The following is a 19,385-nucleotide window of genomic DNA, read 5'->3' on the forward strand; positions in this document are numbered from 1 at the left end:
CAGGGATGGGTGTGCCTGAGGCAGTACAGCTCTGAAAAAGCTCAGCAATTGACCAAATGCCAAACAGCCAAGCCATAATCATTCCAAGAAAAGGCATCTCCTGATGACTCACCATCTCGAAATCTGGCTCCTTTAAGTCTGTGCAGACTGGCTTGCCCAAAAGCAATTGCTCCTACTGTGAAAGGGATTGGTAGGGGGTCAGGCAGGGAGTAAAATCCCTCCAGATCGGTCCCTCAGGAGCTTTTTAAAAAAAGACTTTTCCTTCAGTCCCGAAGAGGGTCCAGTGGCTGAGCATCTGTAGTTCTGCTTCAGAAACAATAGTGATTCCACCTCACTCCATCCCCATTGTGATGGCTGCTGAGACCATCAGAAGCCCACTTTCAGGAAGCTCTGGTAGAATTTTAAACCATTATCAGGTAATTATTCAGACAATTCAGTCATCATGAGGCCAGCCCCAGAAAGAAAGCAGAATGAAGCTCAAAAGTTATGGACCAAAATTTCACATTTGTGAGTAGTGGAGCCTGTACGGCTACAGTGAAGGGAGGTTAGAGGTTTGTTTCTAGAACTACTGATTTGACCGACATTTGTTTCCCGATCTAGAGATTCAGGGCATGGCGGTGGCTAAGCCAACATGTGATAAGGATATCCAATAGAATAATAGCAAAGACCACGTAAGCTGTTTCCTATATGCCTATATTCTAAGATGATAGAGGATGACAGATGATGCTGTTGATGCTGATAGATGATAGATAGATAGATAGATAGATAGATAGATAGATAGATAGATGTATTAGTTGACTGAATCCACAAAACAACCTTATGAGTTAGGTACTATTATGGCCCCATTTTAAGGGGATGAGAACATGTAGGCACAGACAGTTGGAGTGGGTTACCGATGGTGCCAAAGTGAGGGGCAGAGCTAGGATTTGAGCCTGAGCAGCCTGGCTCCAGAATGCACACGCTGAACTCCTGTACTCTATTGCAAACCCTCGTGAGGATGTCCCTGGACCCCTATATTTGGGAATAGTTGGCGAGTTCTGCCTTCTACATCTCTACTTTCTTTCTAACCTTTTAAAAAGAAGGGACAGGGCTTGGAGATGGGACCTACATGGCAGAGTGAGGAGACTGTGGTAGAAAATTCTTGGGGTACTTGTCCAGGCCGTTGCTCCTTCTAAAAGGTATTACTCACAGCCATGGAGGAAGGATGGACTCAGCATCGCCCTCAGCCCCCTCTGGCCTCACCCTTCTAAGCACAGATAATTGGAGGAGGAGAAAGCTCAACCTGAGTTGATTGCCAGGGTTAACCCTCTCTTCTTCCAAAAGGCTCTTTTCTTGAACTAAAGTGGATATCTGTTCCTTGTAGCCAAGGAATCCTGCCTCGTAGTCTGGAGGAAGCATTAGGAAGGACAGTAGGTTTTGGTGTAAGGAGGATATATCCTCAGCTCTCACCCTGGGATCCATCTCTGTTATCATCCCCCATCCATACGTGGATGGATCTCACGCCAGTTCAAGGTTGAGGACTGTCTAGGGCCCTTAAATTGGCTTTGGAAGCATTTATCCTGATGTTACAGTTCATCATTGGTGTCCCAATCCTCCCTTTACATATTACAGAACTGCCGGATTTTTAGAGGCTCCCATAAGATGCTAGAACTACAGGGGACATTAGAAGCCAAATGACTTCTTTCCAATTCGCAGGCAAACAGGCCGTAGTCCCCAAATAGGAAGACAGTCAGTGGTTGGATCAGTTCACTTGATTCCCAATGCATAATTTAAGGCCAAACGGGTTAACTGGCACCTTACCCAGTGGCCCCTTACTTCCCCCAAATACAGAGGAGGCCCAAACAGAAGATGACCAGATAATCAAGTGAATGCTTCTTGATTCAGTTCTAATTCTTAAAAATGCGTATCTGCCCTTTCTCCCCGCCAAATTCTGTCAGGGGTTTGCAGCCTGAGACAAGCTTCTTCCACTGTTTCCTTTAGAAGTTGTCTTGAAGTTTTCTTAGAGCTTCTATATCTGAACTTCCCCAAATGATGGAGCCAGAGGACTTTAGGGATCCAGTCCAGCTCCTCACAAGTGTGGAGAATGAAATCCTAAAACGGGAATACTTCCAGTCTCTGGGGCTTCTTGATGAGGTCTTCTTAGTCATGAGTGACAAAAGCCCAGCACCCAACGTGACTGGAACACACAGATGAATTCACCCCAAGACTCTCAAAACCTCAGGAAATGCAGGGAAGGGTGCAGCCAGAACTTAGGGACAACTGGACCTGGTAACGCTCATGACATCAGGAATTTTTCTATGGGCCATGACTGTCTGTGAATATCAGCTTTGGTCTTTCCACAAAGTAGAAAAACAAAGGGCCTCTGGTTGTGTCCACACCTCACATGCCCCAGCCTTCCCACCACAAAAAAGATGAAAATCACCTTTTCTCATACCAAGTTAAAAGAAAAATTCCAAGAAAGGTCTCAGAGATCATATGGCCAAGGGACAAGGCGCCTACCTCAGGGCCAGTCGGTGGAGCCCAGAAAGATGTGGAAATGCCCATGTGAACTCAGGGTCAGATTCCCAGACAAGAAGGGATGCTAGTTTGGGAACACGAAAGAAGAGATTTTTACCACACTAAGATCAGGAGACTCCGAGAAATTCCTGCGGCCCCTGGGCTTTGGGGGATCTCTCAGAGGTGGTGACTAAGCAGTGACTCGGGGAAGCAAGAGGTGGCACAGCTGGAAGCAGATGTATCCGGCACTGGTGTATAAGCCTTCAGGTTTCCATCCTGCCTGCAGATCTAACTGCCATCAACAAGGCATTGGAAAGACAAGTTTTGTTTGGGAATGTCTTTAAGCTTTATGGCCGACCACCTATGAGAAGTAAGGGAGATGGTTCACTTTCAGAAATACCAAATGAAAGCTGTGCTGTCTAGTTAACAGCAAGTTTGCAACCTACTGGAAATATGGATGAACTACCCTCCCCCCAACAATGGAGTCCCAGGCTGCCTGGGTGGCTCAGTCGGTTAAGCATCCGACTTCAGCTCAGGCCATGATCTCACGGTTCATGAGTTCAAGCCCCGTGTCAGGCTCTGTGCTGACAGCTCAGAGCCTGGAACCTGCTTCGGATTCTTTGCCTCCCTCTTTCTCTGCTCCTCCCCCACCCCTTCTCTGTCTCTCAAAAAAAAAAAAGTGTTAAAAAAAACTTTTTTTTAAAACCAAAAAACAAACAAAAAAAAACCAATGGAGTACCGAACCCTTAGACACTTCACTTCCTGGTTCTTCTTCCCCTCTCCGTTTCTCCGGCTTATTTTCATGGGCTTTGCAATGAGCATGAGCCAAAGAGCAAAGGGAAGAAGGACTGAAAGTCTCTACGTCACCTCAGGGAATGTACATTTGTTCCAATCAGACTACTCCTTGCCTTGTATGGGCATAGGCGACGTCCAGGTAAGGCTGTAACTTCTGTAGTACTCAGCCAATGAGGAAACGGGGGCGGGACTTCATGCTAGGAGATAAATTGTCTGCTGTAACTGCCCCAGGTGTGCCTGTCCATCAGACACCTGCTCTCACAAGAACGTTGATTAAAGCCTCACTCCACTGTACTCTGAGTTTCCGCGTCCCTCCTTCGATTGGGTCGGTGGACTCATTTCTCACGCCATGTAAGCTTTATGCCGGACCACCTATGAGAAGGGAAATGATTCACTTTCAGAAATACCAAATGAAAAAGTGTTCAGAGTTCATCTCAGGCCACTCCAGCTTCCTTGACCTGAGCACTCATTCCCGTACTTCTCCGTCACCTAGACTTGGGCGCTCATTTGTCCTAACCCAGGCTGGACAAAGCGGCTGACAACGCATAATGGGGTCCTCTTCTCAGACAATTTACACTTTCACAGAGTTAAAGCCCAGTCATATAGAATGCCAGACCACAAAGGGACTCTTAGAATTCTCTTCTTCTAGCCTTTCCCCAGTTTTTTCAGGTGGAGAAACTTGAGGTACAGAATTGGGAACTCCCTTAAGGAAGGACATGCCACTGGTTAGTGTCAGTCACCACCCAGCCTTCTTTCCATCACCTGAAGGTCCCCAGAAAAGAAAGCCACACAAGGTGATTTCCAGCAAAGGAACTGAAAACAAAGAAAGGGGTTTTGAGAGGGAATCGGACCCCTTTTTGACACCTCACAAGTCATGCCTTATTGCTCCTGTCCTACCTGCCTCTGGAAGAGCTGTGGCCTTTCTTCCCCCACCTCCTGGACTGGGAAGTGTGGTCCCCAGGACTCCCCTTTCGGGGCTGGGGCAAAAAATGTGAGGAGTGTGTCCAGAACCCAGCAGAGAGGCCATGATACCAATAAGTCCATTCTTTGATAGCTCCTGGAGGACCTGGCTTATGGTATTAGAGTTCTCCTTGGAGGAAACTACCTGAGAAGGGTGAGGGGGAGCATCCAGCTGAGTGCCAGGCATGAGACCAGGAGCATTTGGGTAGGGTGTTATACTCACTACCCACTTCTTGAGTTGGATATCCAAGGTTATCTGCCCAGAAGACCTTTTTTTTATTCTCCTTTTAGGTATTACAGCCACATTCAAGACTGTCCCACAGATGGTATTTTCTGGTCTAAATAGCCTAGTGTTCCCTATGCATATTTTAACGATTAATCCTCAACTATGTATTTTCTATTAAAATGGGACTTTTAAAATTAAAATAACTAGGAGCGCTTGGGTGGCTCCGTTGGTTAGGGGGCCGACTTCGGCTCAGATCATGGTCTCATGGTTCACGAGTTCGAGCCCCACGTCGGGATCTCTGCTGACAGCTCAGAACCTGGAGCCTGCTTCAGATTCTGTGTCTCCCTCTCTCTGGCTCTCCCCGCTCCTGCTTTCTCTCTTTCTCACAAAGAATAAACAAACATTAAAAATATTAAATAATAAAAAGAATCACAGTTTGCTTTATTTTAATGACTTCCACACAAGATATAGCAAGATGTAAGGAAATACTAATACCTATTTATAACCAGGTAACCTTCATATTATCAACATTCTTTAAAAATACTTAACTTGAGGTGCCTGGGTGGCTCAGTCAGTTAAGCGTCCAACTCTTGGTTTCGATTCAGGTCATAATCTCAAGGTTTCATGAGTTCGAGCCCTGCATTGGGCTCTGCGCAGTCAGCACAGAGCCTGCTTGGGATTCTCTCTCTCACCCTCTCTGTCTTCTCTTCCCCCACTTGTGCTGTCTCTGTATCTCTCAAAATAAATAAATAAAACTTAAAAAGATTTTTTTTTAAATATGTAATTTGGGATACCAGGTGGCTCAGCTGGTTAAGCATCCGACTCTTGATTTCGGCTCAGGTCATGATCTCACGGTTCATGAGATCGAGCCCCACATTGGGCTCTGTACTGACAGTGTGGAGCCTGCTTGGGATTCTCTCTTTCCCTCTGTCTTTACCCCTCCCTTGCACACACATGCGCGCTCTCTCTCTCTCTCAAAATAAATAAATGAACTTAAAAAAAACTAATTTAACCATGTCTGCCCTTCCATACGTAAGTGGATACCTTAGGACATTTTTCTTAACTTTCCCTGAACTCTCTCTATAGAGGACAAGTCCCATGTACAACACTGGGGCTCTGTGGCCACTAGTCCCTAGAGACAGCTCAGTTGGCCCCTTCTTCTTAAACAGCAACCTTAACTGCCTGCTTAGAATCTCATCAGAAAGAGCATAAGTTGTCTCCTTAGACCTAGCAGCTCATTCTCTTAGCAGTTCCTTTCAATTCATGGTGTGCTCCCTGCCTTCTGGAAGATTCCAAGAGAGCAAACAGCTCTTTGGTGCACTGCTCTCACTCACACAGACCCAATGGTTTCTCTTCAATCAGGAGGTAACTTCACATGACCAATCGGAGATTTCTAGCTCCTTTCTTAGCTTTTGCCTTTTGCCACTACCTGTAACACAGTCAACACGGGAGCTATTTATTAACTGTCCGTCTTTTGGAGCTATGCATTTTCAACCTGGGTTTTAAGAACCAGACAAGCCACTATTGAATGGATCTAGTATTTCTTATGATGATTATAATATGCATTTTAAATAATCTTGTCTTTTAGAAATACACATAATGTCTTTGGAGATTTTAATGTGTTTTATTTTACTGTAGGTGAGCTTAAATTTAGTATCCTTTGTACTCGTTCTCCCTGAATCTTTGACCGGTCCTCCAGCTGCTTCTTCCAATTTAAAATCCCATTACTGGTATTCTTCACCTTTCAAAATTTCGCGTTGCCCCACTTTACTTTTATGAAAGACCTGTATTCGCACCTGCTTTTGCTACTTGAAAGACATCCAAAGCGGATCTTCACGTTTACAAAAAAAAATGACAAAAGGTGACAATAGCGTTCAGCATGCACCTCGAACATGGAGAGTGGCCCTGCCACGATCCCTCCCCAGGAACCACACTCAGCCTCTCAGCATCAAGCCGCCACAGCTCCGAACAATGTCTGTGAGCATCTGTGCTTTGTCTCGATGTATTTTGTGCATCTGTTAGCAAGATGTGTCCTAAGGTATCAGAAAAGCCCAAGAGAGGTTATTTTGGGCTTGCTGAGAATGCTGAAAATTTTTTTCCGTATAAATTAATGGTAATTTTTTTCTTTGCTTTATGCTGTTTTGGCTTAAGAAAGATTTCATAGGAAGCCTCTGCTCTTGGATAGCAGGGCAAAGCTGTACTGCAATTCAGGGGGTGACACAGCATTCTGGAATCATGCCCTGTTTGTAAGATACTGTCAGCCTCCCTCTTCTCTCCCACGATGGTTTACATCATTCGTACACCTGGGATCTTGGTTTTTATTTAATCCAAGGGACAGGGAGAAAATAATTTTAATTCCAGGAATAAAGATCACATAAAAACAGAAAATGAAGGGTTGGGTGGCCTGTTCCCTTCTAGTGCCTTGCATTTGACTGAGACACCTGTAAGTTAGAGAAGTGAGGATCAAGAACCAACAGACTCTGGAAGTCTTCGGACCCAGATTGAGCTGCTGCAGACACAGCAACCCGGTACGGGAGAAACTTCTTGCCCACCTGTGTATGGATAGAGCAAGGCTCTGCCTCCCTGAAGTCAAAAACTGTAAGAACATAGGGGGTGCCTGGGTGGCTCAGTGGGTTGAGCGTCCAATCATGTTCATGTATGGAATACAGCAAGGCTCTGCCTCCCTGAAGTCAAAAACTGTAAGAACATAGGGGGTGCCTGGGTGGCTCAGTGGGTTGAGCGTCCAATCTCGCGGTCTGTGAGTTCGAGCCCCACATCGGGCTCTGTGCTGATGGCTCAGAGCCTGGAGCCAGCTGCGGATTCTGCGTCTCCCTCTCTCTCTCTACCCCTTCCCCGCTCATGCTCTCTCTCTCTCTCTCTCTCTCTCTCTCTGTCAAAAACAAACAAACATTAAAAAAAATTTTTTTTTAACTGTAAGAACATAGAGTTGACATCAATGATAACAGACACGGCAGATACCATTACGGGAAGTGGGAAGGATATCAATTCACAAGTGGGTTCTCAACACACGTTGTGATGTGTGAGGGCTGGAACAGGCGGGGAGGAAGGGAGAATGGGGTATGTTTCCAGGCAAGAGGAATGGGACAGGCATGTTATGGTGGGCATTTTCCAGTGATTCCTGCGTTGCACCTCTGTGAACTTTTAGAGTGTGAAGAATACTTTGAGGGGGTCGGCTTTATTAATTAGACCACTGAACTATTACCTTCATGTAATCATTAGCAATAAGTGTAATCTCAATGTTGAATCCTAACTGAGGACGTAATTCTAAAGTGTTACGGGAGTGACGAGTTCTGATACTGACGGCGGCATCTCACTTCCAAATGCATCAGAAAATAAGGTGGGTCGAAGGATGACTTGATCGATGGGTAAATGAACAGATTATACATATATATGTGTATATATTATACATATACATATATATATGATAAAGCAAAAATAACAAAATATTAGCGATAGCAGAATCTAAGTATTGGACATAAGGAGTTCACTGTACATTATTTTCAACATCTCTGCGCGATAGAAACCTTTCGTAGAAAAGTTTGCAAAAACTCATTTTGTTTCATAGTCACAGACCTGTGACATGGGTCACGTGTGGATGATACACAGTGAGCGTGCTGGGAATAACGAGCGTCTAGAATGCTGGGGCTGCTGAAGAGGTAATTCTCAGGATTCTCCAAGTGGGAAATGGTCAGGACCACTCAGCTCATTCGAGAACTTTCCTCAGGGCTTCCTTCACTTCCTGGTTCCTCAGGCTATAGATGAGGGGGTTCAGCATGGGGATCACTGTTGTGTAGAACACAGCCACCACCCGATCTTCCTGCAAGGAGTGGCCAGAGTTGTCTCTCAGGTACATGAAGATGAGAGTGCCGAAGAAGAGTGACACGGCCGTGAGGTGGGAGGCACACGTGGAGAAGGTCTTGGCCCGGCCTCCCGAGGAGGGGATCCTCATGATGGCCACGATGATGAACAGGTAGGACACCAAGATGGCCGCCATGCAGGCAGGGATGACAAATATCGCAAACACAATAATGACCACCTCCTGGGTGTAGCTGTCCCCACAGGTCAGCTTTAACAGGGGAGGGAGATCACAGAAAATAAAGTCGATCTCATTGGTTCCACAGAAGGAGAGGGTGAAAGCCGAGACTGTCCTCACCGAGGCACTGAAGAGACCAGCACTGTAAGCCCCAGCCACAAAACCCAGACGGGCCTTCTGCGTCATGACGGTGACATAAAGCAGGGGCCGGCACACGGCCACGTAGCGGTCATAGGCCATGATTGCCAGGAGGTAGCAGTCGATGGAGCCAAAGAAGGTGAAGAGGAAGAACTGAGCGGCACAGCGTGTGTAGGACAGAGCCGCCCCGTGCTCCAGCAGCACGGCCAGCATCTGGGGGACCGTGACGGACGAGTAGCAGATGTCCATGAAAGAGAGGTGACTCAGGAGGAAGTACATCGGGGTGTGGAGCCGGCCATCCACGCGGATCAGGATGACCATTCCTGCGTTCCCCAGCAAGGTGATGAGATAGATCAACAGAAAGAGGAGGAAGAGAGGGAGAGCCTGTTCAGGACAGTCAGTGAACGCAGTAAGGACGAACTGGGTCGTGGAGGTGAGGTTCTTCTCTGCCATGACACCAGAGGTGCCTGAGAACGCTAGGATGAGAAGCCAGGTAGGAAGCTGTAAACAGGACTGAACCGTATTTCTAGCTTAAGTCCACGTACTATGGACAAAACACAGCAGGTGCTGTGTGAGCTTCAGAGGTGACTGTTCTCAGCCCCTCCCTTCAAGGGAGCGCAGAGAAACAAGAACCATCTTCTATGTCCAGGAAGCCAGTGCAGGCGAACATCGCGAAATAGGATTACACATTCCCCCACCTTTGTTACAAGTTAGCTGTGTGAGCCCCCGCGAGTCAAATAACCCTTCTGAACCAAAATTCCCCTGTCACTCCAGTAGGGGTTGGTCCACAGGGCCCTGCCCACCATGGGAATGTCTGTCTCAGGACTCTGTCTCTTTCTCTGCAAGATCACACACAGCTCCTCCCTTATCGCAAACACTTGTCATCACTCGCCTGCATCAAAACAACAGCTGTCACTGACAGTTCTCCCCGGCTTCAGAAGTACTTCTTGCCAATTCTTGCTCTTTGTTGTCGCCAGAGTAATATGTCTAAGGCTTTAATCTGATCGTGCCTAACTCCGCTGTTAGAATCTAGCCATGGTGTCCCGTCTAGGATAGGATATTTTGCAGACGCCTCAACATGTCAGGAAAAATCCGCCATGGGGTCCCCCCCTCCCTACTTCTCCATGTCCCTTGCTTTCTTCTCGCTCTTCACACCCTCAGCCACCCTCCCCCATCACACGTCTCTCCAGCCACACGGGATCATTTGCACACCTTCTCTAATCCCCATGCTTTCTCTCATTTCTGTGCCTTCCATGGGCCACCCCTTCTGACAAAGCACCTTGTCTTTCCCATTTCCATGGGGCAGATTGTACTTCTCATGGAAAAGTCTCTCTTGAGTCTGTCTTCCCTGGCAGGGATATGTGCCCTTGGAGCTCAGCACGTAGGAAGGGTTTAATATGTCTTCATGGAATGAAGACAGTTACCAAATAAGATACGAAGCACTTTGCAGAGGGAAAGGTGCTGTGCAAATGTTCCAGGGATTATTTTTATTTTCTGTGAGTGTTTAAAAGCAAAAAAAAAAAAAAAAAAAAAAAGTCTGAAGTCTTAGAAGTCATTAAAATCAATCAACATTCACAAAGATTGGAAGCCATGCATAGGTTTCCCCTTCCGTTCTCAACCCAACAAGGTGCTTCCTTAACAGAAAGCCGCTGCCTTAATTAGAGCCTCTTAGTTTACCAACAAGAGATTTCATTAAGAACAGATATTGTCTTTAATTATAGAAACGCATAGCTAGAAACTATTCTCAGTGATTTAGGTGTTAATTTATCTAATCCCCACAACCACTTTAGAAGGCAGGAACTTTTATTATCCTCGTTTTACAGATGAGGAAACGGAGACAGAAAGAGCTGATGTCACACACCGAAGACTGAACTGCCAGTAAAAGGGACTGTCATTAGGAATAAAACTGCATGGGGCACCTGGGTGGCTCAGTCGGGTAAGCATCTGACACCTGATTTTGGCTCAGGTCATGATCTCACAGTTTGTGAGATCGTGCCCCGCGTCAGGCTTTGTGCTGGCAGCACGGAGCCCTCTTGGGATTCTCCCTCTCTCTCTGCCCCTCCCCTGCTTGCATTCTCTCACTCTCTAAAGAAATAAATAAACTTAAAAAAAAAAAAAAAGGAACAAAACTGCACACAGAAGCTATTACCGGAGTTTGCATGAATTGTGTGTCTACTCCTACAGCCCAACAGAACATGCATGGACACCTGCCTTGTAGTCAACTCCTCTCTGAAGGCTGATGAGGACTTTTGTGCAAAGGGACAGAAAGTCCTCTGGCAGAGTTGCGGTGTAGCAGGATCAAGTAGATATTTGATCATCTTTATTTTTTTTTAAACGTTTATTTTATTTTTGAGACAGAGAGACACAGAGCATGAACGGGGCAGGGGCAGAGAGAGAGGGAGACACAGAATCGGAAGCAGGCTCCAGGCTCTGAGCCGTCAGCCCAGAGCCCGATGCAGGGCTCGAACTCACGGACCGCAAGTTCATGACCTGAGCTGAAGTTGGGTGCTTAACCGACTGAGCCACCCAGGCACCCCTGATCATCTTTAAAGCATTAGACCTTGGCAGCTAGTTGGACTGATGTATCGGGGGAAAATTATAAATTAAAGAAATTGGATCTGGGGATCTGAATTGACCATGCACTGGATCCATTTTCTCCCCTGAATCCCACTCCACCTTCACCTGGCCAGCCCACCTCTCTCTGTGTCCTACAAGGTCATTTGTCTTCCACGGCTTGAAGTGTCCTAAGGGTGCAAGGGAAAGACCACCGCTCTGGGAGCAGGAGGTCTGGGTGGGTGGTTCCTGACCTCCTACATCTGCTCAGCTATGATGATACAGTTACTTACCCTCTTAGGGCCTCAGTGTCCTTCCCCCTCCCCCTACACTCCCCTCACACACGAAAAATAGTGAATCAACATGGAAACAATAACGTCAGAGCTGCCTGAAAGTCAGTGCCCTCACGTATCATCTCCAAGCACCTCTCAAGCTCTGGTCTGTCAAGCACTCTCTTCTCTCTGCCCTCAACCTTTCTGTTTCCTTGAACTGGGAAATGTGGCTAAAATGCACACCTCACCCTGGTTTTTGTTCAGTTGCGGGCTGGGATAGCTGAGGCTGGAGCTCAGCCTTTTCTCGTGGGTTCCTGGCTCCAACTCACCCGCCTTTAGGAGAAGACACTAAGTATAAAAGCTCCAAGTCCCCAGTCGGTGGCTAAAGTGATCTCTAGGGAAAGGCAATTATTGTTCGTGTGGATTTGTAACAGGGCACCTGGTCCCAGTCCCAGCTCCCAGAGCCCTGTGACACGCCCACTGGGTGTGGGCTAAAAGCCCTGAACCCCAGTTCTGCAAAGTCCCCTGCAGAGTGAGATGTCTCTGGCTTTAACTTCTTCAGTCAGAACGATGTCAGAAGTTGTGGCCATTGCCTCCCTCATCAGGGTGGCCATATCCTGGAAGAAGGGTGCTTTATAAACCCAAGGCTTTGATCTGCATAATCCAGGAGGATAAACCTGGCAAGACCACAGCAAGACACATTGTGTCTCCTAAATTTGCCCTCCCTGGGGTTCAAACATTTCATTAAATGTCAGTGTCCCTGTGTGTGTGTGTGTGTGTGTGTGTGTGTGTGTGTGTCTCAAAAGCAAATGAGACCGTAGGGAAAACAAAAGCCTAGTATGTCGCCCAGAGGAGAAATTGGCAAGTTCTTCTTGCTGGCACGGCCAGCTCTTTGCATCTTTGACACTGTAATATTTTTTAAGCCCCAAATTCATAAGCATTTTGTTAAGTCACTGAATTTCAACATGCCTCAAATCAGAAAAGGAAATGAGAGAAGCAGGGAAGAACAAAATAATTGCTCTCTTTGACAATTAGGGAAGCCAAAAGAAAATGAAAGCACATAGTTCATTAATTCATTAAGGTGCTAAAAATTCTAAACTAAGAGCAATAGCTACAAAAGGAAACAAACCTTGCCACAGGAGAAAACGCATGCCTGTCCACAAGGCATGTGCGATCTAATAGGTAAGATAATTATCCATCAGATAAGGTAACAAGTACTAAACTCTTGAGCGAGGTGGTGTATGGGGATTCAGTGTAGGTCAAGATTACCTTTAGGTGGGGTAGATCAGGGAGGACTTCCCAGAGGAGGTGACGGTTTGGACAGAAGTAGGGGGGGCAGGGTTGATAGGCAAAACTCTTTAGGAAAGGGGACCAACGTGAGCAAATTTAGAGGCAGGACAGCCCAGAGACTACTCCCGGGACAACGGATGGGCCTTTGGCAGGAGCACAGGACAGTGCTGGACAGGTCCAGGACTCGGGTAAGGTGAGTGAGGTACTCCACCTCAGGGGCAAAACTTGAGGTGGTGCGAAAAGCGGTAAACAAGGTAAATAATAATGTGATATTATGACAAAAGCAAAATCAATGCAAAAAAAATCTATGCTGAACAAAATATCAAGCTTACACACACATGCACATGCACACCAGAGCTCACTGGGTGAAGAGGCGAGTCCTCCAGGCTATGCTGTATTAACAAATTACCTTAAGGGACGCCTGGGTGGCTCAGTGAGTTAAGTGGTCGACTCTTGATCTCAGCTCAGGTCATGATCTCATGGTTTCGGGGATCGAGCCTCGCATCAGGCTCTGTGCTGATTGCACGGGACCTGCTGGGGATTCTCTTTCCCGTTGTCTCTCTCTGCCCCTTCCCAGCTCGCATGCTCTCTCTCTCTCTTTCAAAATAAATAAATAAACTTAACAAAAATAAACGACCTTAAAATCACGGCGGCTTTACACCGTTAGTTTATTTCTGTCCATAGAAAATCCACTGTGGGTCAGATAGTTCTCCATCTCCTAGCCATGGCGTTTGAAACAGGTGGCCTTCAAGAATGCTAGTGCATGCTAGGAATTTTCCCGAGGGATACAGGAGTGCTGATACATAGGGGCACTCGTACCCCAATGTTTATAGCAGCACTTTCAACAATAGCTAAATTATGGAAAGAGCCTAAATGTCCATCAACTGATGAATGGATAAAGAAATTGTGGTTTATATACACAATGGAATACTACGTGGCAATGAGAAAGAATGAAATCTGGCCCTTTGTGGCAACATGGATGGAACTGGAGAGTGTGATGCTAAGTGAAATAAGTCATACAGAGAAAGACAGGTACCATATGTTTTCACTCTTATGTGGATCCTGAGAAACTTAACAGAAGACCAAGGGGGAGGGGAAGGAAAAAAAAAAAAAAAGGTTAGAGAGGGAGGGAGCCAAACCATAAGAGACCCTTAAAAACTGAGAACAAACTGAGGGTTGGTGGGGGGTGGGAGGGAGGGGAGGGGAGGTGAGGGGCATTGAGGAGGGCACCTGTTGGGATCAACACTGGGTGTTATATGGAAACCAATTTGACAATAAATGTCATATTTAAAAAATAAATAAATAAAAATGTATTTAATATTAAAAAAAAAGAATGCTAGTTCAGGGGAAAGGCATGGCCTTTTCCCTTATTCCTTCATTCTCTAAAGCAAAGTTAGCATGGTGTTTATTTGAGTAACTGGGTTTATTTATATTTCTCTTCTCCTGTTCCCCAGTCTTCCAAATTCCAGGGCAATCCACTGGGAGAAGACTAAAACTTCTTTATATATCGTTATACATCATAATCAAATTTTTAATAGCAAAATGCCTACCTAATTTTTTTCGTAGTCTCAAGTTTTTATTTAAATTCCAGTTAGTTAACATATAAGGCAATATTGGTTTCAGGAGTAGAATTTAGTGATTCAGCATTTACATATAACACCCCATGCTCATCGCATGTGCCCTCCTTAATACCCATCATCATTTAGCCCATCACCCTCCCCTCCTCCCCTCCATCAACCCTCAGTTTATTCTTTATAGTTAAGAGTCTATTTTCTGGTTTTCATTTCTTTTTTTTCTCCTATATTTATCTGTTTTATTTCTTAAATTCCACATATGAATGAAGTCATATGGTATTCATCTTTACTCTGACTGACTTATTTTGCTTAGCATAATACACTCTAGCTCCATGAATGTCATTTTAAATGGCAAGATTTCATTCTTTCTGATGGCTGAGTAATATTCCACTGTGCACATATATTCCACATCTTCTTTATCCATTCAGCAGTCAATGGACACTTGGGCTCTTTCCATAATTTGGCTGTTGTTTATAATGCTGCTATGAACATCAGGGTACATATATCCCTTTGAATTAGTATTTTTGTATCCTTTGGATAAATACTTACTAGTGCAATTCCTGGGTTTTAATTTTTGGAGGGATCTCCATAACTGTTTTCCAGAGTGGCTGCACCAGTTTGCATTCCCATCAAAGTTGCAAGAGGGTTCCCTTTTCTCCGCATCCTCGCCAACATCTGTCATTTCCTGAGTTGTTAATTGTAGCCATTCTGACAGGTAAGAGGCGATATGTCATTGTAGTTTTGATTTGCAATAGCTTCCATTTAGATAATACATTAGAGGGGCGCCTGGCTCAGTTGGTTAGGCATTTAACTTCTGCTCAGGACATGATCTCACCATTTGTGGGTTCGAGCCCCGTGTCGGGCTCTGTGCTGACAGCTCAGAGCCTGGAGCCTGTTTCGGATTCTGTGTCTCCCTCACTTTCTGCCCCTCCCCTGCACATGCTCTGTCTCTCCGTCTCTCTCAAAAATACATAAACATTAGATAATACACTAGAGATTCTTAAATTTCCTAAATAAAATGCCCTTTAAGAGGTTTTCCTCAAAACAGGGGGAATTTCGTCTTTAATAAAAGAAAGTTCGATCAAACCCCAGCTAACATTTATTTATTTATTTATTCATTTATTTATTTATTTATTTTACTTTTAACAGACCAGAGAAGGATTCAGTGCTCAAAGATGTCTAGAAAACTTGGTTATGTGGAGTCAAACAATTGTCTTTACTAAAGGATTTCTCAGAGATCTCAGTGTGATAATACACTTTATAAATCTCTGAAATGAAGTATATATTATGCAGAAATCCTCAAAAGTATTTGCCCATGGAACATTTATTTAGCTACTGTGGTGTGACAAACACACCCACACACTCAGTGGCACACGATAGCAAGCATTTGTTTTCACACTTACCCGTCTATGGGTCAGCCCAGATTTGGCTTATCTAGGCTGGGCTTTGCTAGCATGACCAAGCTGGGGTTTGGTTCCTGATTTGTTTTTCGTGTCTCTCAGCATCTGTGGGCCAGCAAGCCCCAGGACGTGTTCTTCTAACAACGGCAGAAGCACAGGTGGGGGTAAAGTTGTGTTGCCAAAGCACACTTCGGGTCTTTGCTTACATCAGGGGTGCTAATGCCCATTAGCCCAAAAGAAGTCATATGTTCAAGCTCAGCATCCTAGAGCAGGGGAATATATTTTACTCCCAGCGGAAGAGTAGAGAAAATATTTTCTCAACAATAATCGAGTCTTCCCTATCATCCATAAACACTCGTATTCCACCCCTCCAATCACATGCCAAGTCCACTCACCACCTCCCCATTATTTGGATCAAAGTCTAGGTCTTGTGATGTCTACCGGTTCCAGATGCAGCTCCCCTTGGGGTAGAGAACTGTGAATTAAAACACACACACACACACACACACACACACACAACACAAGTTTTGTGCCTGCCCCACAAATACCCAACCTATATGGGTGAGCCAGGCGGGAGAGCCACAGTAAACACACCCACTAGAAAACACTAGAAAAGGGAAGAATGGCAGGCACATAGCAGGTGCTGGTCAGTAACAATTCTGAAATCCTACATGGCTTCACCATGTCTGCCCACCCGAAGGTAGGAAATATGCCTTGTGAGACCATGAATCTGCTGCCTTGGGTGGGGGTAGGGGGAATATTTCTCATGGACTTTAGAAAATATCACAACCGGGGGCACCTGGGTGGCTCAGTTGGTTAAGCATCCGACTTTGGCTCAGGTCATGATCTCTGGTGTGTGAGTTTGAACCCTGTGCCAGGCTTTGTGCTGACAGCTCAGAGCCTGGAGCCTGCTTCAGATTCCGTGTCTCCCTCTCTCTCTCTGCCCCTTCCCCCCCCCCCTTTCCTCTCTCTCTCTCTCTCTCTCTCTCTCTCTCTCTCTCTCTCAAAAATAAATAAACATTAAAAAGAAAAGAAAATATCATGACCATTAGAGCTTTTTCATGCCCCAAAGTACTTTAATCCCAAACGTAGACAGCTTCTATTTTAGTCTTTCCTCTTTGAATTAGGATTCGCTAACCACTTAGAGTTGACGAGAAAGAAGACAGTGTACGTTCTGGTCAAGAGTATGGATTCTGGTATTAGACTACCTGGGTTTGAATCTTGGCTTCATTACTTTCTAACTGTATGATCTTGAGGAATATTCATAATCTCACTGTATTTCCTGTACATTGGGAATTATAGCACCAACATCATAAAGTCATAGAAAAAATCAAACAAAAGAGAAATGGGTAAGAGACCGCAAAGCCAGTCTTCAGAAACATACCTCGCGCTTCACCATCAGCAGGTGTCTCCCAGACCCCTTCCCCACCCCCCCCTTTCTTCCTACTTTCTATATGAATCTTTACACATTCAATGACGTTGTAGAGTTCACACCAACTCATTATTTTAGGAGCACTGCAAAACTTTCTATCTGCATTTTAATAAATATAGAACCCACTCATAATACTTGTGATGACCACAGAAATAGCCACTAAGTGCCCCCTATGTGCCAGGCACCATGTTGAGCACGTTCCACGTAATTTCTCACTTGAAAAATTAAAAAATGGGGTTTTTTTGAACTTTTTATTTAAATACTGGTCAGTTAACATGGTATATAATGTTAGTTTCAGGGGTACAATATAGTGATTCAACACTTCTATACAACACCTGGTGCTCATCACAACAAGGACCCTCCTTAATCCCCCCAAAATAAAAATTTAAATCACTTAAACAAAAGGTAACATTCTTACTCATACAGGGAAATATTCTCATAGGTGATAAGGCATTCTTTCTTCCCATGAGAGTTTTCACAAATCCATTACGCAATGGCCATCTCATCATCTCCCGATCCCATTTTGCTCTTCTCTCACTCAATATTAATGTGACTGCTGACATCCACCTGCCCCGTTGCTGCCATGACATAATTTAATTTCCAATATTTATCAATATTTCTGCCCAGTAAAAGTTGGAATTCCTTCGCTGATACTCTGCCCTTGTCTTTCATCACATCCGCTGGAGGCAGGCTTCATGAGAAACTCCTTACTGGAAGATTCTCTGCCTCTGAGGGCCTGGTTCCATGCTTTCTCGGTTCACACGTGCGGTGAACACTTGCAAATGATAATGAGGGCCCAGATGGTTAGCACAAGAGAAGAGGCTTTTGACGAGCATTTTGCGGAGCTGTGAAGATAATTAGTACAACTTGGCTTTATTAAGAGCTTTCCTCAGGGTCCCCTTCACTTCCTTGTTCCTCAGGCTATAAAATCAGAAAATTCAGCCGGGGGCTCACTACTCTGTAGAACGTGGTCACAGCCTTTTCCCCCTCCAGAGACTTGCCTAAATCATTGCATACGTGGACAAAAGCTTGAGTCCCAAAGATCAACCCAACTGCAGTTATATATGAGGCAAAGGCAGAGCAGGGCTTTGCCTGGTAACCTGATTTACACCGGTTAAGATATCCTGCCTGATGAGAAAGTAAACGAACAGGATCAAGCTAGTCAGGTCAGCATCGTAGAGAGCAAGTCCCATAGAGTAGCAGATATCAGATAATGAGAAATCATATAGAGCAGCTCCCCACCCCCGGGTCAGTGCCAGCAGCAGTGGGAGGTCACGGAAAAGGAAACCAGTTGATGAGGGCCACAGAAGGAGAGGGAAAAGGTGACACGCATGGTTAGGATTACATTTGTCAACTGCTCTCAAATACGCAGCCAGACCTCGGGAGCTTCGGCTAGACGTCTTGGGAGTCGTGATGCTGGCATAAAGCAGGGGTGAGAACGGCCACAAAATAATCATAGACCCATCTGAAAACCTAATTCATACTTCCAACGATGAGACCCTAATTTCAATCAAGTAATATTTTGAGACTTTAAGCACTGGCTTTCCACCACTGCTGTCATTTCCCATCACCCAATACCCTCTGCTCGTTAGGGCTCTCGCTTCACCCCCACGATTCAGGAAGTAGTCATTTCTTGTCATGCACTTACCCTTCTGGAGCAGACCTGACACTTCCTGGACTAAAGGAAACACATGTTTAAATGGATTTTGTAATGCACTAAAAAAGAAAGAAAGAAAAAAGTCTTGACACTTAAGCTTTTAATTGCAAAGAGAGACTATGTTGACTATGAGATTTTCCTTGATATTCCCCAAAATGGAGCTTTTAATTTAAAGAGCAATCCAGGAAGACAGGAAGCAGAGGGTTTATAACATGAGCCTAAAATTCACACTGTGATAAAGAGTCATTTTCTTAAAAGAGCAAGGAAAAATGTTATCAGTAGGCGGGAGAGGAGAAAATCAGAGGGCATTCTGATTAGATTACAGACGTGTAGATTAGAGTTGTTTTTAAGGAGTCAATGCCCCAGCACCCTCCAACCCAGAATGATTCCCAGAGGGGGTCAGTAGGTGACGTAAGCCCCCATCTCATTTTGTAGAAGTCTGGAAGAGAGGACACCTGTGCCTCACTTCCTCGGGTTGTGGCAAGCCTGCTACGGAGTCTCTGTATCCAACATGGCGGCCGAGAAACATACCAACAAT

General features: G+C 45.2%; 1 protein-coding gene across 1 annotated transcript; it reads right to left on the reverse strand.

Moving 5' to 3' along the window:
• Positions 1–8,201: 8,201 nt before the first annotated feature.
• Positions 8,202–9,122, reverse strand: LOC109246942 (olfactory receptor 9Q1-like). The gene has a single exon (XM_019415309.2). It carries the CDS (start codon positions 9,120–9,122, stop codon positions 8,202–8,204), a length of 921 nt encoding a protein of 306 aa, XP_019270854.2.
• Positions 9,123–19,385: the final 10,263 nt, after the last annotated feature.

Source organism: Panthera pardus, unplaced genomic scaffold, assembly GCF_024362965.1.
Source record: "Panthera pardus isolate Hobbes unplaced genomic scaffold, ASM2436296v1 HiC_scaffold_12, whole genome shotgun sequence".
NCBI lineage: Eukaryota > Metazoa > Chordata > Mammalia > Carnivora > Felidae > Panthera > Panthera pardus.